Raw genomic sequence first — 27,037 nt, 5'->3', positions numbered from 1 at the left:
AGCAAAAGATTTCTAGTTTGGGAGTCTAGAACACCATGCTGTCATGTATGTTTGAAAAAAAATCCAAGTTGACAGGGCTTGTGGGTCGTAAGGCAGGGAACCATTCTGAGACGTTTCTTGTAAATCTGCAGTCCCTTGACCCTTCTGAACCAAGTGGCAAAGAGGTGAGTGGAACATCTGTAATTGCTTTTGGCCTTCTCGTCAGTGACCATTCCTGGTACTTCCAGTTAGGTACATTTACGACGGTTGTACTTTGATGCTCGGCTTTTATTTGCAATAGACTATGAAGAGAGAGTGAAGTCAAATCAGCTGCATTACAGCGGAGGAAGGCTTGGTTACATCACATTTTTTTCATGTTTACTGTTTCAATGAAATTATTTACAGTGTTTCAGGAAAACAATCACCATCAGATGCAAGGAACAAGATAAAGCTACATTATATTTTCTCAGAATATAAATGGATAACCATTTATGGCTGCAGGCAAACATAACATTATTTGATCAATATGGCTCTTCTAGAAGCCCAACTATGTTCTCTCAAAGGTTTGGAAATATGACTTTCTGGAATGACAGGTCCCCAAACTTCTTCTAGTCAGGATAGCCGCTAGCCATGCTGGCTGGATAATTGTGTAATGTATGGTCCAAAAAGTTTTCTTGTCCACCCTATGATCTTGTTCAAAGGAACAATTTTCTAATAAGGTGCGGGGGGGGGGCAAGATGTTTTGCTGCAGAGGTCAATGACACACATTGTGGATTGGCTAGCATCAGTGATGTCCTCAGCCCATCTCTTTCCCATATCTCAGAAACTACCATATTTTCCATGTATAAGACTATACTTTTGTCTAAAATCTTTAGACTAAAAATTGAGGGCCGTCTTATACACGGAAGTAAGCTGAGGAGAGAGCAAAAACAAGTGGAGGGGAAAGCAGAGATCAAAGCGATTCTGCAGCGCTTTTATCCCTTTCCCCCTACACTTGCTAAGCCCCACTTAGATTACTTAATTTTGGATTAGAAAAGTAGGGGCGTCTTTTTATTGGGGGTGTCTTATACATGAAAAAATACAGTATTTTGTCAGCTTTTAAAATGCGTTCACTATTTTTAGTTTTTCTTTAAAGGGAAGGTAACGAATGCTTAAACAAATGTTTAAATAATGTTTTGACAAATGTTTTAATGAATGTTTAAATAAATAAAGTTGAATGCTGCACTTTAAAGGATTTTTTTAAAAAAAACAACAACAACGCCTGAAACATGGGGAAGAAGTGATAAAATTGCCAAATCATGTTAGAACTTTTTCACTTGTGCATCTGGCAGTTCCACTGCATAGGCAGGAGGAATCCAGGTTCATTCTGCAATGAGAAGAAACTGCCATTATTCCTGTTAACATTATGTTTGGCCACAGCCCCCCCAAATCCCAAGAACCTTTCCACCAGGTTTATTGCAGGCTTTTAGGAGTTCCTGAAGAAATGTTTTTTTGAATTAGGAGAGAGCATGTGCAAGATCAAAATCCCCAAAGGAAAGGCCACCTGCCAGATCAGCATCTTCAGAGGTCTTCTCAGTCACAAGTGGAACAGTTTCATGGGGCCCAACGGTGCTTTCTTCACCAGGGAGAGGCAGAAGATCCTTAAGGTCAAAGTCACCAGGTTCATCAATAGGTACTGCAGGAGTTACGATAGGTTTCCAGGGTTTTCCTGGACACTTCGGTTCTGGCAGATCTGGCACTGTATCAAAGAGAGACAATAAACTCTGACTGCTGTCTGGTGAGGATGGGAGATCCAAAAGGAGATCTTTGTTCGGGCTTATTGTTGCAATGTCATCTTCTTGCTCCTTTACATCTTCCTGAAGCTCTCCCAAAGCAAGATTTAATTCATCTCCAGTTCTGTGTTCGCTTTCTGTCGAAGGTCTCTTTAAATTCATGTTGGCTTTTCGGAAAGGAGTAAAACCTGGAGGTCTCCTTAAAAGTATCTGAAAAGCAAAATCATAATAAATCGACTTACTTGCTTGGAAATTTTCCAACACTCCTGCAAGTCATCGCTGCATAATATCATGCAGGAATTCCACATAAAATAGCTATTAGAATAAGATGCACGCTGAAAATTAATTCTCCAATCAGCTTAGTCCATAAATTCCAACCCTGGCTGCCAATGAAAAGCCTTCTGAAGCTTCGCTCAGACCTCCATGGGTACATCTGCATTACACACTTGAACTGCTCTAACAGTGATTTTCCTCTCTTCATGCAACTGGATATTCTTCTTCAAGGGAAGTTTTGTGAGAGAAACCAAGCATCTCTAATAATGAATTCTTGGCATACTCACACAAGGCTTATCCAGACGAGGCATGTTTACCATTCCTGTTTATTCCCTTTTGTTCACAGGAGAGTTGGAAGTTGCAGAATAAGCATCTATATATATTTCCTTTTAACTGTGGGTGTAGAACAAGGGGGAGTGGAGGAATCAAATATCTGGGTACTTCCAAAATCCGAGTTCCCGTGGTCTTTTTCACTTCTTACGATTCCTCTGCTCTAACCAATATTTTACTTTTTTAAAAATGTGATTTAATTATATGAGCGAGTTTGATTACTAGCTCCTCAGATGTTGCCAAATATGTGCAGGTACCTAGTGTGGTACAATGGACAGAGTGATAGCTGAGGACTCTGGAGAATGGAGTTCGAATACCCACTCAGCCATGGAAACTGACTGGGAAATTAGAACGGGTAAAACCATTCCTTAAATATCTCACTTACTTCGAAAGCCCATTTAGGGTCACTATAAGTTGGCTCCGATTTGGCGGCACAGAGCAATAATTACATACAATGTCTAGTGGTGAGGAGAGAAGGGGCAAGTTTTCATACCGTTCTATTAGGTGGTTCACATGTCACTTTGGCAGCAACTTCATGCTTCCATGCCTTCATATAAACAGAGGCTGTGCAGGTCAACGGTACCTGTTCCCAAAACAAAATTGAGCATAAATCTATACTTAGTAACAATTAAATACAATATGGCATATAATTGTTGGGGTGCTTGTTCTGAACTGTGCAACCTCCCTATAGGCAAACAGGAGATGATTTTGTATTCGCGAAGGCTTTCACGGCCAGGATCTAATGGTTGTTGTGGTTTTTCGGGCTCTTGGGCCATGTTCTGAACACGGCCAAAGAGCCCGAAAAACCCACAACAACCAGGAGATGATTTTCTCTTGCCTCCTCCCTTCCTTAGAAAGCTATATTTAAAAACAGCTTCCTTGATAGATTCCGTACATAAATTCTACGCAGCGCAATTCAAATTCTATTTCACCAAAATTCTTAACCTTTAAAATGGTAACACCTTGTCAGCACCCTAACCTTAATGTCACTGTTAATGCTAATTACTGAATGTTAAATAAATCAGGAACAAACTAGTGTGTGAAACAATTAATGACAAATATTGAGGCATCAATATTCCATAAATAATGAATGCACGAAAGCATGTTACAACCAGTGAAAACAGTGAAACAAAGACTATAAACGCTGGGTCATTTTTTCAAAAATAGAACATTTCCAATTTCTCCTTTGAAGGTAAAATCATCCCAGTGTAGAGACTCTTCCCTTAGAAACATATCAAGAGGTGTATTAAGATGCAAAGTATCAGGACAACAAGCAGGGAAATCGATATACAGTGGTGCCTTGACTTACGAACATCCCGACTTACGAACATTTCGAGTTACAACCAGATCCGGCTGCAAAATTTTGCTTCGAATTGCGGCCAGAGCTTGCAGTTACAATCAGAAAAAGGCAGGGAAAAAAGGTGGTGAATTCAAATTGCTAACCCTTGGTAGGTGAAGAGGCTGCTTCTTTATAGCTCTTTCGCCCCAGCAGTTAGAGTGAGTGCGATCGGAGGAGGCTTCGGACTGCCTGGTAAGGTAAGGTGCTGCTCTCTGCTTTTTAAAAACTGTTCTGGGTGGGTTTTGCAGTTTGGTTTTGGGTTGGGTGGTGGGATTATGTTTCTATGCTGTGATGGGTCTCACAGGGTTTGTTTGTTTTTGGGTTTCTCTCCCCCCCATTTCCAATGGGTCTTGGGAGGTTTCTTTGCTTTTTGGGTTTTTCCCCCATTTCCGATGGGTCTTGGAGGGTTTGTTTGCTTTTTGGTTCCCCCCCCATTTCTGATGGGTCTTGCAGGCTTCGCTTGGTTTTTGCTTTGCTTTTTTTGCATTTCCAATGGGTCTTGCACAATTCGCTTGCTTTTCTCCCCTGTCCCTTGGCTGGAACGGATTAATCGTGCTTCCGATGGGTCTTGCAGTGTTTGGGGGGGGGGTTGGTGCTTTTTTTTCCTTTGGCCAAAACGCATTTCAACGCATTCCTATGGGAAATGGTGCTTCAACCATTTCGAGTTACGACCGCAGTTCCGGAACCAATTAAGTTCCTAAGTCGAGGCACCACTGTACATACACTGAGGCATCAGTATGAAAGTCTGAATTCCAGAATGCATTGGGTAGCATTATCAATGGTTACACAAACACCATAAATAAGTAATGAAAAGTGGCATTGCTTTCAATTCTTTTTCTCACTTAATAGTCTTTGAAGTATCTTACTCACATTGTCAGTAATTAAAGACTCTCCACTACCATCCTGCAACCTTCAAAGGCTTCCCAGACTATTTATTTATTTAAAATATTTTTTACCCTGCCTTTCTTCTTGAAAAGGGCCCAAGGTGGCTTATAACAATGAAAGACAATATTTAAATTTGAAAACAATGAGTATGTAACGGTGGTTAGCATAATTAAAAAGTGATATTTAAAAATTATGAATAATGGAGGCATCTTACATCAGTTAACAGGCAATATTAAGGCAAAGATCAATAAATATACAAAATTAAAAAAAATCACTCTGAAAGGAAAACAATGAAAGGGATTCTCTAGCAATAGGATCTGCTCCATAGGATCACTTATCACACTTTATGTATCCTGCCAGATTTTTTACTCTACTGTATTTGTTTTTGGACCAGATGTGCTTTCTCAACATTTAAGGAAGAAATGAATTAATTCAACAAGTTACAGCAGAGAACACAAATTAAAGCAGAAGATAGCAACTGTCTTAATGACTTAGAAATATCCCTGGAAAATTAGAGCTCAGAGTTAAACCAAGAGACTAAGGCTACAATCTGATACAACAAGCCTTTTGGGACTATGGCTCTCCAGATGTCGTTGGACTACAAATCCCATTAGCTCAAGCCGCCATAGCTAACGTCAAGGGATTATGGGAGTAACAGTTGCATCTGTAGGCCCATACTTTGCCCTCCTCTGCTATGCACGTTTATTGTTACACCATAAAAGGTAAAGGTAAAGGTTCCCCCTGACAATTTTTGTCCAGTCGTGTTCGACTCTAGGGGGCGGTGCTCATCCCCGTTTCCAAGCCATAGAGCCAGCGCTTGTCTGAAGACAATCTTCCGTGGTCACATGGCCAGTGCGACTTAGACACGGAATGCTGTTACCTTCCCACCGAAGTGGTCCCTATTTATCTACTTGCATTTGCATGCTTTCGAACCGCTAGGTTGGCGAGGAACTGGGACAAGTGACGGGAGCTCACTCCGTCACGTGGATTTGATCTTATGACTGCTTGGACTTCTGACCCTGCAGCACAGGCTTCTGCGGTTTAGCCCGCAGCGCCACCACGTACAGCATATCCTATTGAATTCTTGCAGGACTTCCTGAGAAGAGATGTGTAGGACTGTGCTGGGAAAAAAAAGTTCAATTCCAAGACCACATGGATAAGAAATGAATTTTTTATCATGGAAGACAACCCCTATCTCTATCATCCTCAAGAATCCAAATTCAAATTCATTTCAGCCCTTCAAAAGAAGGTCTTTGTCTTGGAAGAAACGATTCCAAAGAACTTACACTTTCTTCTATAGCACTACAGCCATCACTCAGCTTGGGAAAGTCAGCCTTGGAACAATCAGTCTTCTTAATATTGAACTCTATTCTGTACATTACTCCAGCCACGACCTGAAATTTGATCAGAAAGGTGATTAGCGTTGGCTTTTCGTTTTTATCATAATGGATCCAGAGTAACATCCTCAGTGTAAAATTAAAATCTATTGTTCTCTTTCATATTAATAGCAACTCTGTGAGAGGTGAGTGCAGACACATGTATGTGTATCCAAACTTTTATAGAAGTGTGTAAATTGCAGCTCGTGCTTGGCCCATCCTGTCAGAAAGCATTGTTTAAACGCAAAGTATTGTTATTTCTGAAACAAAATACAAAAGATATTTAAGGAGTTCCACTCCCTCAGTAAGTTTCCATGGCCAAGTGGGGATTTGAACCCTGTTCTCCAGAGTCCTCTATCCACTATGCCACACTGGGAATCCCACTGTAAAACCTAGCAAGATATTATCTCAAATGTGCATCACTTAGTTTGGAAAGAAACCCTTTGAGTCCTGTAAACCTGGGGACAAAATAGACATTAAAGGGAATATATATTCCCTGAGATTAACCCATTTCCCCTTCCACAATGGGGTTTCCCCAAAGATACAGTTTTCAGCAGTCTTGCACATGAAATCCATCTTTGCCTTCAAATGACCAACTACATAACAAAGCATGCTAAATGCAAGATACGCTGATGAGGAAAACATCACCTATGAGATACACCAATGGATTTGGATAAAAAACTCAAATTCAGTTTGAAAAGTTTGCCCTATTTTTAACTTTAGTTTCTTAACTAGATTAAAATGTAGCAAGGACAACAGAGTTCAAACCTGGGAGGTAGCTTTTGTGACGCTGACAACTTTATAATAGAAGTCATTGCTGCTTTCTGAATTATATTTTTCCAGAGCTGCATCCAGTGGTTCCTTCAATATTTCACTGTCCGTTGCAATTGATGTGGGGCAACCAGCACAAATGCTATGCTCAACTACTATAAGAAAAAAAATTAAATTAAAAAATGGATTTTTATCAAAATCTATTTGCATAATTGACACTCAACATGAGCCTCTGCATTCGCTAAGTAGTTCTTCCTCCCGTCCCTCAGATGAATTCCACTTAAGTGTCTGCATTAAAATCGATGCTAGCAAAAAGCAGAGATGGTTATCAAAATACTATTAAAAGGCAGGTGTGTGAGTTCCTCTGAATCCATTGCCTCTCTCCATCTCTATAAACACAGGGGTTATGGGTACTGAGGAAGCTATCCATTACCTTTTAGTGGAAGCATGTGGCCGTTGTGTGCTGGCTTACAGCAGAAGCACCAAGTAACACAGTAACACCCCCCTCCTGTATCAGCAAAGCTGGATAGTAAGTCTATGACTACACAGTGAAAAAAGTGCAAATTGATCTGCTGCAAGTTCACACTAAAGAAGTTTCGGTTTACCAGACCACACAGAAGTCAGCACAGAGAGAGGGTGAAACTGGCAACCAGCCCTTTTTGCATCTTCTTGTTGTTGTTATGCCGCATTTCTCCCAACAAGGGACCCAAAGCGGCTCATTAAGGCAGCTTCTGCTATAGGTATCCAGATTTGCAGGAGGCAAGGCTACAGCAGAACTACCTTGACAAGCAGCAAAGAAGGAATGATTACCAACTTCTCTTTCTCTCTCCTCCGACTCTTGTCTGTTCAGCTAAAGCAAATGGACTTCCATCAGCTGGAAGTCTATTTGTTTCTTCTAAACAAGGGCTAATCACCAATTTCTTCCTCTGTCTTAGTCTCCTAGGTGCTCTAGCGCAGTGGTCCCCAACCTTGGGCCTTCAGATGTTCTTGGACTTCAATTCCCAGAAATCCTGGCCAGCAGAGGTGATGGTGAAGGCTTCTGGGAGATGGAGTCAAAGAACATCTGGAGGCCCAACGTTGGAGACCACTGCTCTAGCGTACCAGTGCTGGCACTCTCCTTAACAACATAAGTTTGTTTTGCTGTGGGAAAGCGACTTTTTCTGGGTTCTACTTTCCTTCCCCTCTTTCTTGAACGAGGAAGCTGAAAAAGCCAACTCCTGGGCACTCAATCAGCCATGACTGTTGCATTGGCTCAAGCGATCACACTGCCTGAACCAATGCTAATGCATTTAATTGCCAAAAAGAAAAAAAAGAGAGGGAGGGAGGGAGGGAGGGAGGGAGGGAGGGAGGAAGGAAGGAAGGAAGGAAGGAAAAGTAGAAGCTCCAGGAATGGAAGAAAAAAGTTTGAACTACAAGGAGGATACCAGGCTGATTTTCATTGAGTTGTACATTGTATAGTCAACAGAAAATAATACAAATCCGACCATCCCAGTTCTGGAGCGTTTCCTGTAGTATTTGTCAATGTAGTCTCCTCTAACTTTAGGTAATACCCTGGACAAGAGTAATTAATTCTCTTCAAACTGACAGTATTAATATTTACAGGAAAATAGAGTCCTTAACATAGTCCCGAATATCCATATTTAATCATAGGGAATCAAACACAGAGGCTTCTAGACAGATATTTTGGGGTTCTAACTCCCATCAGCCCCAAGAAAAGGGGCTTATGACTGGGGCTGATAGGAATTGCTGTCCACCAGTATCTGGAAGGCCACATGTTCTCCAGCCTTGGTCTAAGACTTTCTGAGATACAAGAAATAGGAAAGAGATCCATCACATCAGGTATGACTCCAGAACTGAACGCATGAAGAGTGAAATTGCCAGTGCATTTCCAGTGCTTAGGAGTCGTAGAAGATGTCATCACGAACCTGCAAGCTTGCAGTTCTGGTCGGCACGCACAAGTGTGTTTCTAATATCCACATAGGCCTCAACTGTACAAGTACCTTCACCCTGAAGGGAGACAAGAAGCGGGATGGGAACCAGGGACAAAGAAGCAGCAGCCACTGAATCTTGAACCCGAAAAGTGAATACAGCTTTTGATGTTTTACATGTTGACATGGTAGAACTTGGAAATGTTGATTTCCCTTTTTGGACTACAGTTCCCAGAATCCCTCATCCAGCATTGCCATGTGGTGTTGCAATTCACAGTCCCCACCAGTTGAGGCCTTTCTTCAAGAAGGCCAATGCTTAGTATTTCCTGCTCTCCCTCGGATAAGGAATCCATTATGAACATGGGCAGAGGTAAATTTGGATCTGCAGGTTCTCATAGACATTGTCCCCATAACCAGCCTCAACCCAGGAGAGTCCGAAAACGCTGACCCATGGACTGATCCATGTCCACAGAGGAGTTCTAGGAATCCTTCCTCCCATCAGCAGCAGGTCTTTGGTAAAGCTAATGGCTCTTATTCACCCATTCAAAGCCAAGCCAAACTCAAATGCTTCGTGTGGCAACAGGGATGGTTTACCTCAACATAACCTTCCTGGGAAAACCTATTTACCTTTGCCCTCCAACGCACCTACTGGGTCTCTACCAAGACAAATATCTCAAAAATCAGCATTATAGTTACGAGAATACAACGGCATGGGATATATATGCATAAGGTAATCTGTTGGGGCCACGTGATGATGATGGATGCGGCTAGTCCAGGGCCAGAGGCAAAAACAGATCAGCTCATCCCACCCTTCCTTCCCCCTCTATCCCTATGCACACAGAACATGGAAATAACTAGTTACAAGAAATACAGATCTCTGTAATTACCATAACTACTATTTACAATATAAATGAGGTAACTATTATTCACTAGTTATCTTTCAGGTGTAACAAGTAACACCAAGGTTACTTGTGCCTACTGAGTAACACTCAGTTGATTTCAAAGTTGCTTTTAAAGGCCTTTTAACGGCATTTTAAGAGATTTTTTTTCCTGTTTTTATGCCAGTCCAATTAGTCCTAATCGGCAAGAAAAGTGTTCTTTGTTTCTGCCCTTTGGTCTTTTTATAATGATTTCCAACGTACAATCTCAGAAGTGGCCACCCTGCATTTTTCCTCATTTTTCTGACATCCATGCCCTGAGATTTCAACGCCACGGAAAGGAATTCACGGTGAATTCTTGTAACATCTCATGGGTGGGACGGGCAAGAGTTGGAACAGATGCAACCATAACAGATATACAAACACTTTCGTGTTGAGTCAGTCAGCCCTGGGGCCTCTTGAAAATGGGTTGAGACGGGTGCCCACGCCGTAGCTTTAATGCCACCTTACAAACAAAAAAATGCTTATTTCTTTCTCTTACAATGGTATTCCACCAGGCATTCAAATTTGCCAGCGCTACGTGCCCGAGACATCAGACATGAAAAGAAAATGGTGTCATTTCTCAACTGAACAGATAAAAAGGAAAAACAAGCCGATTTGCCAAATACAGGTTGAAGCCAGTTTGTGTGAGAATCAACGGTCTTTTTCCTCTTAGGGATATAATGAATTGGGATACAGAATCCGTGTTTTGTGTTCTGAGGAATTCCTGCTACTGACCCAGATTCCTCCTCACACCCACCTCCTCCCTTTAATCGGGCTCTGATCCATAACAGCCGGAATGAAATGCACAAGGCAAAAACAAGTAAATCCTTTGTGCCCTTAACGCAGAGATTTTTCTCACAGTGCAGCAGCTGGTAAATCCGAGGTAAACCTGTCTGGAATATGCCTGTGTTGGTGGGTTGTGAAATTTCCACTCGGAGATGTCCCTCCTCTGAACTGCATTGCAGATGCATGCTGTGGATTATTGAACAACTTCCTTTTTATGGAAATCTCTGCCTGAAGTAAAACTGCTGGGTGTTTTAATCCTTTTATTTCTTTTGGCAACTGTGCCCATCCAGCTCCTTTCAGCCAAGAGGAAAAACAGGACTTCTTAGACTGCTGTTTCCTGAAACGGACTTGGCTGCACTCCAAAAGGTCCCTGGAGAAGATGCTGCCCTTTCATCCTTAGACAGGGGCAGAATTCCCGTCCCTCACCTGGTGTTGTTCTAACCTTGGCCGAATTCCTCTCCCTCTCTCAGCTTCTGTATTCCCGTTCTATGAAATGGGAATAAGAGGGGCTTACTTTGCAAGTGATTTTTTGCAATATTTGGTTGTGATCTACCCCTTCTTTAATGCAAGAGGATGATAGTGTTTGTGAAAAATCCAAATGCGCAGTCCCAGGACGCCCCTAGAGGAAGGTAATGGTAAACTACTTCTGCGTATTCTCTACCTGGAAAACGCTGAAAAGGGTCATCATATGTCAAAATTGACTTGACTGCATATTATTATTATTATTATTATTATTATTATTATTATTATTATTATTATTATTATTATTATTATTATTATTATTATTATTATTATTATTATTATTATTATTATTATTATTGATTATCACCATACGGTTTATTTATTGCCTTCATATTCCATTTCATATTATTCTGACATTCCTTCTAAAACTATCTCTTGTCTTCCATCCTAACGACTGCCTTGTAAGGTAGGCTGGGCTGGGAAGAAGAGAGAAAATGGCTGCTATGAGGTCACCCAAGCAAGTATTGCAACTGAGTAAGGTCAGTTTCCCCCTTGGGTCTAGAGATGTTTTAGACTTCAGCTCTCCGAACCAGGAAACAAGGCCGTGGAAAATCTTTTTGATCACCTGGACAGGTGGCAAACATGCTCAGTATGGATGAGATGTTTGTATTTTTTGAAGTACAAGACCCAGATGGCTCTTGGAATTCTGGGGGCTTTAGTTCCCCGTCCCTTCCAAAGCCCTTTCAGGTGTTTGATATAACTTACAGGTAGTGCATAAATGGGGGGTGAAAAATCCCTCCATTTCTGAGTTCCTGGGCAGAAGATTTGTCTAGATAGGGCTAAGTTGTCAGGCATTGCAATCATTAGGGTCACCGTAGTTTCCTGAGAGGCACCCTGCACAGAGCATGCATGACGGACTGGAGAACTAAAATACCCTTAACGCTTGGCAGTTCTAAGACATTTAGCCCTGCCTAGCCAGGTTTTCTGCTTTGGAACTCAGAAATGGAACATTTTTTCCTTATTTATGTATCAGGCTCTGTGTGTGTGTGTGTGCGTGCGCGTGCGCGTGAGAGAGAGTGAGTGAGTGAAAGTGTGTGTACATGCTAAGGCCCCTCGAATCCCAGCTGGGGCATTTCCAGCAGACTTTTGGGTGTTGGAGTTCAAAAAGTTCAAAGGAAGGCTTTATGATGATGCAGGACAGCGCTTTTTGTACTTATTTTTGACTGTGAGGTTTTAAATGATTTTCAAGCTGCGTTCTATTTTTAATATGAAAACTGATTAAATTTAAAAAATAAGATGTATTTTTTTTTCTTCACTGTACTTTAAAAAAAAAACTACACTGTAAGTTATCTTGTATCCCCATCCCTGGAAAGAAGGCAGGCTATAAATAGTAAGTAAATAAGATAAACAAGAATCTCATGATTCATAAGACGCTGTTTCCTCCATTCCCTTTCTTGCTCCAGACAACACAAGGATCCTGAACGGGTGCTATTTTCTGTTCCCTTCCATCATTCCTGGCCTTTTGGTGAACCAAAATGGTGCAAGCTTAACACTCCTGCAATCACCTGTGAGTTTTGAGTTAGCGATCCCTGGGCACCAACTATAAAGGGGTGGAGATGGGTGTATAGGCTTAATAGACACCATGCACAGAGGAAGCAGACTTTTCCTACCTGTGGCACTGTTCGACCTGACATTTGTTTCATAACTAGATGATGTTGATGATTATGATAGTGTGCCATCCTGTCAATTCTGACTCAGGGCAACCCTTTCCAGAGGACGGGATGGTTGGACGGTGTCATTGAAGCGACCAACATGAATTTGACCCAACTTCGGGAGGCAGTGGAAGACAGGAGGGCCTGGCATTCTCTGGTCCACAGGGTCACGAAGAGTTGGACACGACTTAACGACCAAACAACAACAACAAGTTCTACCCATTGTATTTTTACTCTCCTCCTCAATCACATTGTGAGCCACCTTAGATTCGAGGATGGGGACTAAGGATGGGTATAAATAAAAAAACAAACAAAAATGGCAAGAGTCCACAAATGGACAATGTCTCTAGTGATTTCCTCCTAAGGATCTGGGACACGCTGGGTTAGGACTGGAACCCCCAAATATTTGACTGCTCTCACGTGGGAAACATAAGCAACAGACAGGATGACTTACCCCTGCAGGAATCAGTTTGCATTCCGGAGTCAAATCTGAAAATTGATCCTTGGAACAATTTGTCTCTTTTATAGAATACTCAAATTTGTAGTTCCACCCAGCGACGACCTGGAATAAATATTTAGAAGTTTCAAATGAGTCCTCTTAGGGCGTTAAGGAACAAATTTAATGAAATACTATTGCTGCTGCCATTAACAGCAAAGCTGTTCATTATTTTGAATTCTGATGGCTTTATTAATGTTGTGGCTTTCAATGTGGAAAAAGCAAGCAAGGACAGAGGGTTTTAGCCCACTTCTCTATGGACGTTTCAGGTCATCTGCCTTCTGAGTACCTATTTATCTACTTGCATTTTCACATGCTTTCGAACTGCTAGGTTGGCAGGAGCTGGGACAAGCGACGGGAGCTCACTCCGTTGTGTGGATTCGATCTTACGACGGTTGGTCTTCTGACCTTGCAGCACAGAGGCTTCTGCAGTTTAACCCGCAGTGCCACCACGTCCCTTTCATACCTAAAGGAGCTCTTTGAAAAAACAAATTAGAGTTCATTATTACAACATATACAAACCTGACGTTGGGCTTTTGTTATTTCTCTAATATCAAAAAGGGATTGCTTCTCACTTTGGTTGTTAAATTGTCCTACGGTGTATTTGACAATAGGCACCAGTTCTGTGCTTTGGGTGTCCATGTTGTGCCAGCAGCCAAGACATCCGGAAAAGGACTGGGTCACCTTCCCAGGGGCTAAAAAACAAGACAATGAAAAGCAGCATGCGATGGAGCTTCAGCTTCTTTGTCCAATATACAAACAAGAAATGCTCAAAAAAATCAGGAAGAGGAATGTATATTCTCTGCAATTTAATCTGTCTTCCTTCACACTGCAGGGTTTTCCAAAGTGAGATATGGCTCTGCAATCAGGCTCGAAATTTATATCAGCCTTTTCCTTCCAGTGACCAATTACAAAACAAGACATGCTAAATGCAAGATAGGGAGAAAAAGAAAAATGGTTGCTAGGACAAACAGATGCCTTTGACCTCTTGGAGGAGCATCTCTTCCGAATATATTCTAAGCTGATCATCTCATTTAACCCTTACAGGTAGGAAACAGGTAATTAAAAAAATTAAAGAGCGAACTGATTTAGCAGGACATGGAGGGACAGTAGTTGGGCAGCTCATCAGAGTGAGATACTGGTAGGAAAAACATTAACTCCTCTTCCTTCCTGTAGTCCCGGTGCAGAACCAACATCCCCTCCCCCCAAGATGCTTTTAATAGTCATTTAAAGAGAAAATAGAACCGACTATAATTCTGTAATGCAGGGATGGGCAACTGTAGCCTGCAACTCCCATCATCCTTGAGTAAAGACTATGCAGACTAGGTCATTAGTCCTAGCGTCAATGGGTGGGTGTGTTGAATTTGCTCTGGACTTTAGTCTTAACTTTAAGGGAACTATCTAAAGTCCTGAGCCCATTTCGGGTATGGTGTTCAGGGCTGTGGATAACTCCTGACAAGTATGAACTAAAACTTGGGATGGATTTGCTGCTCCACTGACCCTGGAGCCACCAGACTTAACTGGTCAATGGGATTTGTGGGAGCATCATGTGGCTGAGGTTACCATCCACCATAGTTTTGTTTGCTCCAGTCCTGCTGGATGTAAGTGTTCAAAAACAACACAGGATGAAGTTCCTGGAGTGATGAAGCAGAAGGCACAGTGGCCATCTCACCAACCTCTAGTTGCTGCACTACATGTTGGGCATTGCAGTCCACCTTGTCCCCCACTCTTGCTGTAAGGGAATGCACTAGGGCAGGACTTGAACTTGGGAAGCCTATTTGCGATTTGCATGGCTAATTTTCAACTTTAAGTTTTTAAAGCAAGTTAGAAAGTATGACACTGAAGCCTTGGCCATTTCATGCCAGTGACAACTAGATGTCACCATTGCTTTATAAAAACTTCTGAAATCAAGTTAGCAGGGAGATAACATAACATAACACTGGACATTTCAGAAAGAGGCTTAATTAAGATACAAATTCTCAGCAACCTAGGAGGGTGTTGCACAGAAACACTGCAAGGTACTGTAATTAGGATTTATTCATTTCATAGAACCATAGAAAAGTGAAGTTGGAAGGGGCCTACAAAGCCATCAAGTCCAATCCCCTGCTCAAGATAGGAATACAATCAAAGCGTATCTGCCAGGTGATGATCTAAGTTTTTCTTGAATGCCTCCAGTGTTGGTGCACTCACCAACACCCGAGGTAACTGGTTCCGCTGTCATACTGCTCTAACAGTGAATAAATTTTTCCTGATATTCAACCAAAATCTGGCTTCCATTAACTTGAGCCTATTGTTGCGTATCCTGCACTCTGGGATGATCAAGAACAGATCTTGCTCCTCCTCTGTATGACAGCCTTTCAAATATTTGAAAAGTGCTATCGTATCACCCCTCAGTCTTCTTTTCTCAAGGCTAAACATGCCCAATTCTTTCAGCCTTTCCTCATAAGGCTTGGTTTCCAGCCCCCTGATTATCCTTGTTGCCCTCCTCTGAAATTCCAATGATAGTTCTGAGTCCAGTCCATAATAAGTTTACTAAACAGCATTGGAAACACTTTATTTGCTCTCAATATGAAATGCTCCTGGTCCATGTAGTTCTTGCTTTGCTATTTTAATGGAAGTTCATTTTCAGTATCTTTTCGCTACAGTGGTGTCTCGCTAGATGATGGCCTCACAAAACAACGAATCTGCTAGACGATGAGCTTTTGCGAGCGCTATAGCGCTTTGCAAAACAGCTTTCCCTATGGGCAATTTTCGCTGGACAATGTTTCAGTCCGCGCTTCGCAAGATAGTTTTTTCCCCAGGGCTGATGCCTCGCTAGACAACGATTTTGACAGCTCAATCTGTGCTTTGCAAACCGGTTTTTAAAGGGACCATTGTTCGCTAGACGCTGATTTTAACAGCTGATCGGCAGTTCACAAAACGGTTTCCCTATGGCCGATCTTTGCAAAACGATGACGATTTTTCCCCATTGCAATGCATTAAATGGATTTCAATGCATTCCAATGGGGAACCGTGCTTTGCTAGACGATGTTTTCACAAGACAGTGATTTTAACAGAACAAATTAACATCGTCTAACGAGGCACCACTGTATTTTTATTTTAGCACCATTATACGTGTTCTTTTGTGTTTTAATTGGGTGTGCTTTTTTATTTTTAAGGATGGGTTTTAAAGATCTCAAATAAATCAACCAACGAGGCAAATCTATTCTTATAGTACCAGGAGAAATGCCAAATGGAGCCAAAGAAGACAGGGTCAGGGGAAATGTCCATTAAGGCTACAATCTTGTAAACACCAGGGCTGGAAATGATGGTACATGTTTTGTTTACCAACCGCCTGTATATGGTTATTTTTCAGCCACTGGGTGCACTTATAAAGTTAGTATTTTGCTTTATTTACCAGGAAGTAAAAGTTCTATGTTGCTCTGGCCTTTTTAAAAATATTTACTTACTTACTTACAGGGGTGCCTTGACTTACGAACATTTAACTTCCAACCAATTCAAGTTACGACCAGCTCTGGCTGCAAAATTTTGCTTTGACTTGTGACCGGAGCTTTGAGATACGACTGGGAAAAAGGCGGGGAATTTAAACTGCTAACCATTGGTTGGTGAAGAGGCTGCTTCCTGTAGCTCTTTCACCCCAACGGTAAGAGTGTGTGTTTGGAGGACGTTTTGGACTGCCTGGTACTGCTTTCTGCTTTTTAAAATGCCTGTTCTGAGTTAGTACATGGTTTTGCAGCGTGGGTTTGGGCTGGGGGGGTTTATGTTTCTGTGCTGTGATAGGTCTTGCAGTGTTTCCCCCCCGGGTGTGTCCCCCCCCCCAGCCGGAATGGATTAATCGTGTTTCCAATGAGTCTTGCTGTGTTTTTCCCCCCAGTGCCTACGGTAAGATATAGGTACACATGCAGAATTAGAAATGGTCTTTATAATTTAAACAGAACTGTAGCACATCTTAGTCTAGTTGGGAAAGCAACGGTGTGCCTACTGAGTCTTCTGACCACTCTGCTAATTTAGGCAGCACATTCTTTTACTCCTGGATGCATTTTCCACCAAACTTTACTTGTTTTCTGGTCAGGGGTTGGGATCATTGGGAGGGGCTGGGGGGGCACAAAACAGACTAGGGCCCCCTCGTGTCCCCTCCCAGAGACAGCACTCTGCTCACCTCTGGACCTTCCCAACATTTAAGTCAGCCTGCCGTGGGGGCAGGATGAGCTTTCTGAATATCTTGAACTGCTCAGTGACTTAGGCATCTGGCTGGGTTGGAAGTTCAATTCTCCACTGGGCCTCCTTGAGAGTCAATACTGTACTGTTGTTGTTGGTGGTGGTGTTGTTACGATGTTGTCTAATGGTAAGCTACCCATAAATTGAAAGATTGAGAGAGCCCTTCAAGTCCCTGGCCTCTGTTTCCATGAGAGGGCCACAAATAAATAAATGAGAAAATTAAGGATGGGTATTTCTGTGCAAATTTTTTGCAAAGGCACAATTCCTTGTACCCAGACTTCCTGATGATTCCTGGGAGTTCTAGTTCTTTGGGAGTTGCCCTCTGTAAATCTTAATGAGCAGACTACCACTTACAGGATGCACTGGAGCTGTTTTACAAAACCACAGGAAACCAGAAGACCTGAGAAGCCTAATGGTGGTGATAAATCACTTAAAAGGCCTTCTTGGGCACAGAGTCTTGGTGGCAACAGGTGCATTGATATCGATTTGGGAGTTACAATTCCTGGAATTCTTGGAGAAATCTGGGAATTCAATTTTTTAAAAAAGCCTACCCTTAAAAGACTATTTTCCCATTCAGAACATTTACTGATTTTTTATGTAAAATGTACATACCTGGAGTAATTTTGCATCTCTGTTCAATATTGGAAAAATTTATAGTATCATCAAAGTGAATCTCAGCTTCACATTCACCTGTGTCCTACAAAGAAAGGCAATAAAAGGTAATTTATTTATTCATTTCTGACACATACATACCACCCCACTATTCTGGGTTGCATACAGAGAACCAATGGCCTGTTTCCAATTGAGTTTTTACTCTGGAGTAAATTAAATCATTCAAGTTACAAAACCAGATTACAGCTAATGAATAAGGTATGGGCTGCATGCCTTGTGGGCATAGTACAGTATTTGGGGATTTTTGTGACTATAGGTCACACAATTTCCCGTTCTGTATGTTTCACCTGACAGACCCACACCTACCTTTCACTCACCTGGATCAAAGGTCTAGCTGAGCAGGCTTTGCAGCCTGCCTCCATCCTAGCTCCCTGTGTAGAAGGGAAGTTCCCATCTAGCAATAGGGCAGCTCCAGGTGAGCTATATCACCATATTCTACAAGCACAAATTCTAAAAGCTTGGTAGGTATCTTATAGGCTGTCATTATGCTGCACTAGGAGTTTATTTATCTTTTTATGTGAAGATTCATTAATAATTTATAATGTGAACTGTGTAGATAAGAAAAAAGAATTGTTACTGTTCCCATTTTGTTTCCAAATTAATGTATATGTTTGTCTCTATTTTATGCTTAGCTCCTGAAGAAGGCCACAGCTGAAACGTGTCCATCCTAAACATTTTAGAGAATAAAATCTGAATTGCCAATGTTTATTACATCCTGAGACTCAGTCTCCCCTTCATACGTTTGCCACCAGTGGACCTACTAGTTCCCTCTGCTGTGTTTGATTCCACTTGCTGCCCTACCCCAGTCAGTAAAATACCTTGGGTCAGGTCTGGAAGACTTTAGTATCCAAACAGGTAGTGTCGCTAAGAGCAGCACCATCCTATGCCATCAGTAGTGATAGAGGTATTCGTATTTGTATATGAATATCAATACCCCCACATAAGTGGACATCAACAAAGGTCCAGACCCCTGGGGCTGGACTGTCCACTTATGTGTCTGCTGCTGCTGCAGGCTCCATGCTCCCTTCCTATAGCTCCGGAGCTCGCTGTCAACTAGCCACTCCTGGCAGGAGGCAGGATGACGAGCCTCCCTGCCATCTCGAAGAGTGGCTAGTCGACCGCGAACTCCGTTGTGATTGGAAGAGAGCATGGAGCCCATGGTGCCAGCAGATACGTGAGTGGGCGGTCCGACCCCAGGGGTCTGGATCCTCGTTATGTCCACCTGTGCGGGGTTATTCATATACGAATACCCCCATCTCTAGCCATGAGTCATCAAGGCTGAAACCTGAGGTCACAGGTAGAACTGGAGAGAACTGAAGGTTATTGATCTACTGATTGATTGATTGATTGATTGAAACCCCACCTTTCTCCTTAAAAAGGACCCAAGGCAGCTTCCAGCTCTTGTGATTATGGGAAAAGGGCACAAAGGGAAATCTGGACAAACAGGCTAAGAATCTAGGTAAAACTTCAGCTGACCAGATAAGATGGCAAACTAGAATCAGGCCCAAAAGCATATATTGTTTCTTTGGTTTTGACAGCCAGGTATCAAAGTCCATCCTAAAGCCAACGGTCTAATGGTAGAAATTAGTGTCTGGTTTTAATACCACTTCACAAACAAAACTCAAACTTTATCCATCTCCAGGGTTCTGTTCACCCTGGGGTTGGTTTCCCTGTCTGAAGAACTGGGGCTGAGTAGCTGGTCTCTGAGCAGGCACCCTAAAATCTGGTGACTGTACCAAGCAAGTTGATCTGAGAATAGGGAGACTTCCGGGTGTTTATATATAGATCATGGAAAAATAGGAATATGTCTTATGTGGAGGCACATCACCGCATGCAGTGAAATTTGCCTTTTGTGCATCTGATTTTCTGTGGTGATTCCATGTTTGTCACCCTTTCAAAGGATATTGATGGAGATAATGCCAAGATGCGTAGATTTCCCACATGCATGTTGTCACTGCCTAAAGTGCCAATTTGCACACCACTAACCCCTCTGCCCACTTGATGCGTTTCTACAAACATACGTAATTTGAAGAATAGGAGCTACGGATACTTACTCCTTCTGAGGTTTCAAGAAACTCGCAGTTTTTCCAGGAGACACTTCTGTCCACAGCGCAAGCGGTTTCCTGTAGTCTATATTTCACAAAGAAGTTTTTACCGGGGCCTGCCTGGAAAAGACATTTGTGTCAGTCGTTTTGATTTCAGCAGGTAAGAGCCGGTTTTCAAAGGGATTTCTTAATGGTGCCTTTCAGGGCGTGTTACATGGCTTCAAAGGAAGTCCGTTCCTACAGTCACAAACGAATGGAAGTCCTGGGAGCATCTGCAGTTGGAAAAACTCTCTTCTGCTAAAGCATGGAAGGAAAACCAACAGCCCCCCCCCCCAAACACTTTAGGGACACTGTGCTTTGACAGCTGTCCTAGTCAGGCAATCATGACATTTTGATTTGCTGAAGGTACAGATGTTAGGCTGGGTTCTTGCCAGATGTTCAACATCTTTCTCCATATGACTGAGAATTAAGCCCCTAATGAGATATTTGGTGGAACGCCTCCTCCCACCTAGATCTACCCGAATCACTCATTCTAGCCAGGAAGGGTGGCTGAGGGGCTTAACGCCGAGGGAGGTGTGGAGAGAAAGAACAAGAAACCAGGCCTTCTTGGCGGTGGCCCCTCGCCTTTGGAACAATCTCCCCTCAGAGATCTGTCTGGCTCCCTCACTGGGTGTTTTTAAGAGCCAACTTAAAACCTGGCTCTTTAGGCAGGCTTTCCCTCCTGTCATCACTTGATTATTTTTATCTTTTCCCCATCTTGAATGATATTATTATTGTTGTTCTCTACTTTATTATATTGCTTTTATGCTATTTTTTATCGTTAGTCGCCCAGAGTAGACTTGGCTCTAAATGGGTGGGGTATAAATTTAATAAATAAATACATTAATTAAAAAATGAGGACAGCCCACTTCCCTTGATTTCTCTGCCTTATTTACATATCAAGCACATGGTGGGAGTTCACCTCTGGCAATGTGGACTAGAAGGCCTCAAGCTTGTTAGATAAAGAGCTGTCAGTCAGGAGGTCCTGGGCATTCTAATACGCCTTGCTAGAGATGGACTCTGAAACCCACCATCTCTGAGCAGATTCTGCAGCCCTCATCTTGGAATCTGCTTGGAAACAAGGAACCTGGCCACTGATTTTGGAACTTTTGATGCTTCCCACCCCCTGCACCATAACCAGCTCTGTGGTACCCAGCCTGACAGAGTGCTTGCGGTGAGTAGAAAGGCAGCCTCTCTGTGTGAGGTTTTAATGGTCAAAATCTGTGGGGGTAACCCAAGTGTTCCTGGATTGCAACTCCCAGAATCACTAGTCCACACCGCTGGTGGTGAAGGCTTCTGGGAATTGAAGTCCAAAAGCAACTCGCTTATCCAAGGTTGGGAGCCACTATTCTAAAAGTGTCACCCACTCTTGTCTTTGGGTGATATACAAAGACCATGTGGCTATTTTTCTCTTTTGGTCGCTTGAAGAAGAGCATGGCAAGTGATGCAGTGCGGAGGGAAATGTTTTGGAAGGTTTCGTTCATCTGTAATGTGTACTAAACAACTGGGAGCATTTATTCCAATTTCTTAGCATACTCGGAAGTGACACAATGGGGCACTGTGGGTTATTTAAACGGTGTGAGTGGCTTTCAAGGCCAGCTGCCTCATACAAGGGATCCACAGGAGAAGTCACTGGGACTCCCCCACCCCCAATATTGAAGACCTTTCATATCCCTGTGGATGCCAGGAACTGATGCTGCCCCTTCTCTTGAGTGTAGAGACGTGAAATAAAACCATTGTTCTGTGGCCTGATTTTTGCCAATTGTCAATAAATCATTAATTACTGCAGCATGTTTGTAATAGACTGGATGAGGGTGAATAAACTGAAACTTAATCCTGATATACTCTGCATAATCACTTTGCATGATTGGGAAGGACTCTTTTTTAATATTTTATTTTTAACATAGGGTAATGGGAAGGAAAAAGGGATTGAGGTTAAGGGGAAGAGGAGAAACAATGACAAACTAACATCCATTCTAGACATATTGCCATGTTAAAATTCAAAATTGCTTTTTACTATTTTCTGCCTTGCATGTTTGGTTAGGACTCTTATGGGCTTAGATAATTGTCTGTCTATACATCACTAACCAATTGTTCCTTCCATCTTTTGAAATTCAAAGGCAGCTCTGCCTCTCTACTGAGTGTGCTATCCATCCCATTGGTCAATTGGTGGCAGTTGTTTTGCTGCCGATTTTCTGTTTGGTTGGCTGCTAGCAAAGAAAGCAGTCTACACAAGTCTGTAATTTTGAGCAATTGTAAGTAAAGAAACAGTTTTTAATTGTTTCTCCTGCAAATGTCTCAGAGTAAGTTGTTAAGCCTTTAAGTACCAATGAATGAGAAAGATATGGACTCTGGGGAACTTGTAGCTATTTTTCTCTGCGGATTGCTGTACTTTTGCTGTGTGGCAAAAAGAGAATTTTTACTAGAAATGCAAAACTCTGCAACAGGAACATTGCAAGAAAAAAGCATCCAAAGATTCAGTAAAAAAAAGACTAAGTAACCAAAAGGGCCCCAAAATGAATGTACAGCACCCTGAAAATGAGAGCAAACTGAATGTTTCCACCCACCACAATTCTATTAGCTAGTCTTTTGTCTGACTTGCTGGTTTTGTGAGTAGAGGAACATTCCTTTTATTCTTGGATTCTTCCTTTGAACCCTACCGTGAGCCTGAAGGAATGCAATCGAGACACAAGTTTGTGTCCTCATCTTCTTTTAAAAAATAAATTTAGGCCTCTGTCTTATACTAGTTGAACTACATGGATTTCTAGAAACAACAGAATATAAGCCAGGCCAGAATTCTCTCTACTGTATTGCCTTCTCTGCTATATACTGTGAATCAGCCCTTTCAGATTCACAAGCTGTGAACTTATTCGCAAAACATGAAAAACAGAGCAAATGTTTACTATAAACACAACTCACCAAATATTTAAACTGCTATGAATAACTTTTTAATGAGAGTCTCAGGAACAGTACAAGCTGAAGACATTGCTCCATCAGTATCCAAATTCAGTGGTGGTTTATAACCCAATATCTTTCCTACCTCTGAGCAGCTGGTATAAACCACATCTCTTTAAAGCTCCCTCGATACCCACTTTTGAATTTCAGCTCAGTATTGGTCCAGCCAACATGCCTGATAGCAGAATGACTTTGGTCTCTTGTGAGCAAGACTTTACGCTTAATTAGCTTATCAATAATAGATGGTACTCAGAGAGATCATCTTAAGTAATGCAAACAGGGCAGTAAGGTCTGTGTTCAAGAATAAATCAAGATTCGCTTGCTTGCTAGATGAATAACTGGAATATCTCTACTGGGATAAGACAGAACTCCAGCAGCAGTGGCTTCTATATGCTAGCATCTACGTCAGCTCAGACATTTAGATTATTTTCAGTATTTCCAACAGAGTTGAACAGCATGTAAGTTCAGAGTTTGGAAGGAACCAATAATGCAATATATTTAGCTGTAATGCATTACTTTGCGGGGGCTATGAGGGCATAACCAAGTCATATTTCAGTAGTAACATAGCCGAAAAAGTAGCAAGTGGGAACGACATTACTTTTATGATAAAACTGCCAGAATCCTATTACTTATTTAAACTGGTATTAAGTCAAATAGCCTAAACGACAACAACGTCAGGAAGTCAAGGCTTGTATTTCTTGGCACACATGTGTTGCGTGACTTGGTGCACAATATACAAGCCACAGTTTTCTTAGACTCGTAGTTTGCCCCGTTTGACTTAAGCTAGTATATGTTAGGTAAAGGTAAAGTTTCCCCTTGACATTTAGTCCAGTCGTGTCTGACTCTAGGGCTCGGTGCTCATCCCCGTCTCCAAGCCTTAGAGCCAGCGTTTGTCCAAGGACCATTTCCGTGGTCATGTGGCCAGCACGACTAGACATGGAACACCGAGACCTTCCTACCGTGGTGGTACCTATTTATCGACTCACATTTTTACATGCTTTCGAACTGCTAGGTTGGTGGGAGCTGGGACAAGAGACGGGAGCTCACTCCGCCACGTGGATTCGATCTTATGACGGCTGGTCTTACGACCTTGCAGCACAGAGGCTTCTGCGGTTTAACCCACAGCACCACCACGTCCCCTGGTATATGTTACTATGTAATAGGATTCTGACTAATTAATACCACTTTCTGGTAGTACTAGAAAAAAATTATTTTGAAGGACATTTTGAGGTATTTTAGAGGCGTTTCGAACAGTCCTAAATTGTTGCTATTCTTTGTTAAGTTACAGAAAGATAACAGAAAACAAACGGTTTTTGAAAAGCAAATTATTGAATTACAGATAACAAATTACAGTTTGGGTCTTTTGGGCAGTGAACGACAGGCCAAAATATTGTTATTATTTTTTAAAAAGGTAAATTTCCATACCCCACATAAATGTATACAAAAGAAAATTAAAGTTGAGAGAGTTGGAATCTCAAAAGAATGGGATGGGTCTCAAAACCATCCCTCTCGCTCTTTAATGCTAGATCTTTATGGACATTATGGGCCACCAAATGGAGGTGAAGACTATCAATAATCTAGAAAGAACAAACAGGGGAGGGATAGGGGTTAGGGTCTGTTTCACAAAAACGTTCGTCCGCACGGAGAGTCAGGATACACACACGGATACACAAACATACCCATTGCGTATCAGGGATGCAACAACAGCAGATTTCCTGCCCTGGCTAGTGTTTGAACTAGATGGACTTTTGACAGTCACGTTCAGCAAAAATGGCAAGTCTTCCATGACTAGGCAAACATGTTCATGAATGTAAATACATATTCACACACCCATCCGCCCACGCATGCCTAAAGCTCTATGCAGTGAGAATCCTTAGCACAGTGGAAATGTTAACTGTATAGTTTCACAATTATATTCATTTCCTTCTCTCTCTTTTTTTGTCCTAGTCAGATCTCTTAATTATTAGAGAGTGCGTGTGCGCGAGAGAGTATATACAATAAAAATGATAATGAATAAGGCCATATTCTATGAACATTTCTCTGAAATTACTTCTTCTATAGGAAGTTGCTTGTACCTAGTGTTAAAAGGTACAAAATCCAAGGTACTCATACTCTGTGTGTACAAAAAATGTGCCTTTTTCATTGCATTGCAGAGCATACTTACTGTTCTGTTAGCTTCAAGGATAACACTGAGAGCAAAGAGATTGCCATGTTTCTGATCTCCGTTATGCGCCTGCAATGCAAGGTCTACAGCTTGGAAAACTTCAGGGTCATCGCAGTCTGCTGCTTCCCCCTCGAGAGGAACGGCTTGGCAACCAGAAAGGCTGAGCAGTAGGAGGATGAGAAGTTCCATCTCCGGCCAGTGAAGCTCCTTCTGAGGACTAGAGGTTGAAAATTTCAGGTAAAAAAAAATCTTCGCAAGATTAATGAGGATATCCTTTGCAGGCAGAGACAGAACAGGCTGCTGCTGTTCTCAGGTAATCAAGCAAAAACTGAAAGCAAGCAAGGGTGCCCAGTGGACTTTTCTCATATCCCGTGTACAGTGTAAACAACAGTTTGAGTTTATCCAAACAGTTGCTTTTTAAATAAACCCTACACAAGTTTGTCCACCTGCTGCTCATGTTACAGGGTGAACCTCAGAATGTCAGGGTCGGAACGTCGGCTGCTTCTTCTGGGTCAGATTTTGTAAAGTTTCAAACATACAGGATTTGTAGATAATATGTTGACTTCAAATTTCATCCCGCAGGTGAATATAGAGAAGGCCGAACCTGGACCATTAGCCTCCCCCCCTCACGTCCCCACCCTTGTTGATCAACTTGTAGCCTGAACACTCTTGGGTTGCAGCTCTTATCCTCCTCATTGGCTCTGGTGGCTAGAACTGAGAGGAACTGCAGTCCAAACATGTCTGGAAGGCCACGGGTTTTGCATGTGTGTATTGCTATTTATGATCATAACCATTTACCCTCAAGTCAGTTCTGAGTTATGGTGACCCGCTTCAGGGTTTTCAAGGTAGAGAGTACTCAGAAGTGTTCTTTTCTTCTGGGGACACCACGGTGCTGTGCAGCTGGCCCAAGGCCACACCGGTTGGCTCTACTCACAGGAAGTATATAGTGGAGAAGCAAACTCCCAAACCTCTGGTTCTGCAGCTAGATACCTAAACCACTGAGCTATCCAGCCACCTCTATGAACATACCTTTTCTATATATGTTATAAACGGAGAAACTTTGGCCATCTCATGAGGAGACTCCCTGGAAAAGACCCTGATGTTAGGAAAGTGTGAAGGCAAGAGGAGAAGGGGACGACAGAGGATGAGATGGCTGGACAGTGTCATTGAAGTGACCAACATGACTTTGACCCAACTCTGGGAGTGGAAGACAGGAGTACCTGCTGTGCTGTGGTCTATGGGGTCATGAAGAGTCGGACATGACTAAACGACTAAACAACAACAAGTGTGACCCGAGGATCTTGCACTACAGTGTTGGAGCCCCTTCTCAGACATAGAGCAGAAAAGGGCTGAGTAATATTTAGCTGTATCTTTGTGAGAAATCACCTGTTGTGCATTCGAATGGCTCCAGGGCCAAATGGCTCCCCTAGCACTTCCATGTAAGGCCGGGAAGAGTCCTCCCTAAAACCTTAGTGACTTGCTGCCAATTCGGTTTAGGGGCCATGCTGACCTTGACTGATCAAGAGGCCAGGTCAATATAATGCTGTGTTTCTTACAGACCTTATGTACTTACACCAGCTCTTGTCATTTTTTACATTGTTTTAACCTGTCGGACTGGACGCTCCTCCAGCTTAGGAATGTTACTCTTTAGACTAGAAAAAGTAAATTTTTTCAAGCTGTGATCTGGCCTCGTTACTGAAGCAAACATCTTTCCCCTGCTGTGCTTTGGGATTTTGCCGAGGACCAAACTTCTGGGGGACCAAAACAGAAAGCATACCCTCCACGCTGAGATGCGTCCTAGTCTTCTCCTCAACCTGGCCTGGTCCTAATAGAAATTATGGGACAAAATAAACTGAGCAAAGTCAGTGGAGCTCCAAAGAATAGTATTTAGTAAATTTTCTTTCCTTCCCAAATA

At 42.3% G+C, this 27,037-nt stretch overlaps 1 protein-coding gene and 1 long non-coding RNA gene across 3 annotated transcripts; one reads left to right on the top strand and one right to left on the bottom strand.

Moving 5' to 3' along the window:
• Window positions 1-246: 246 nt before the first annotated feature.
• Window positions 247-26,543, bottom strand: KNG1 (kininogen 1). 2 transcript variants are annotated; one of them, XM_072996258.2, is made up of 10 exons: window positions 25,123-26,543; window positions 19,974-20,084; window positions 17,860-17,944; window positions 13,552-13,724; window positions 12,988-13,095; window positions 8,651-8,732; window positions 6,723-6,880; window positions 5,865-5,972; window positions 2,848-2,937; window positions 247-1,961 (listed from the first exon to the last, which is right to left on the bottom strand). In XM_072996258.2, exons 1-10 carry the CDS (start codon window positions 25,309-25,311, stop codon window positions 1,476-1,478), a joined length of 1,590 nt encoding a protein of 529 aa, XP_072852359.2. In that variant the 5' UTR covers window positions 25,312-26,543; the 3' UTR covers window positions 247-1,475. The 2 variants fall into 2 exon arrangements, with proteins under 2 accessions (XP_072852359.2, XP_072852360.2); XM_072996259.2 differs by having other exon boundaries at window positions 1,223-1,961; window positions 6,723-6,877.
• On the top strand, window positions 17,905-18,625 carry LOC140706078 (uncharacterized). Its single transcript, XR_012085813.2, has 2 exons — window positions 17,905-17,966; window positions 18,552-18,625. It is a non-coding gene; the product is annotated as an uncharacterized LOC140706078 (long non-coding RNA).
• Window positions 26,544-27,037: the final 494 nt, after the last annotated feature.

The sequence above is a fragment of the Pogona vitticeps genome, chromosome 3 (genome assembly GCF_051106095.1).
Source record: "Pogona vitticeps strain Pit_001003342236 chromosome 3, PviZW2.1, whole genome shotgun sequence".
Classification (NCBI taxonomy): Eukaryota; Metazoa; Chordata; class Lepidosauria; order Squamata; family Agamidae; genus Pogona; species Pogona vitticeps.
Note: the sequence above shows the minus strand (reverse complement) of the source record. Positions and strands in the feature narration are given on the sequence as shown.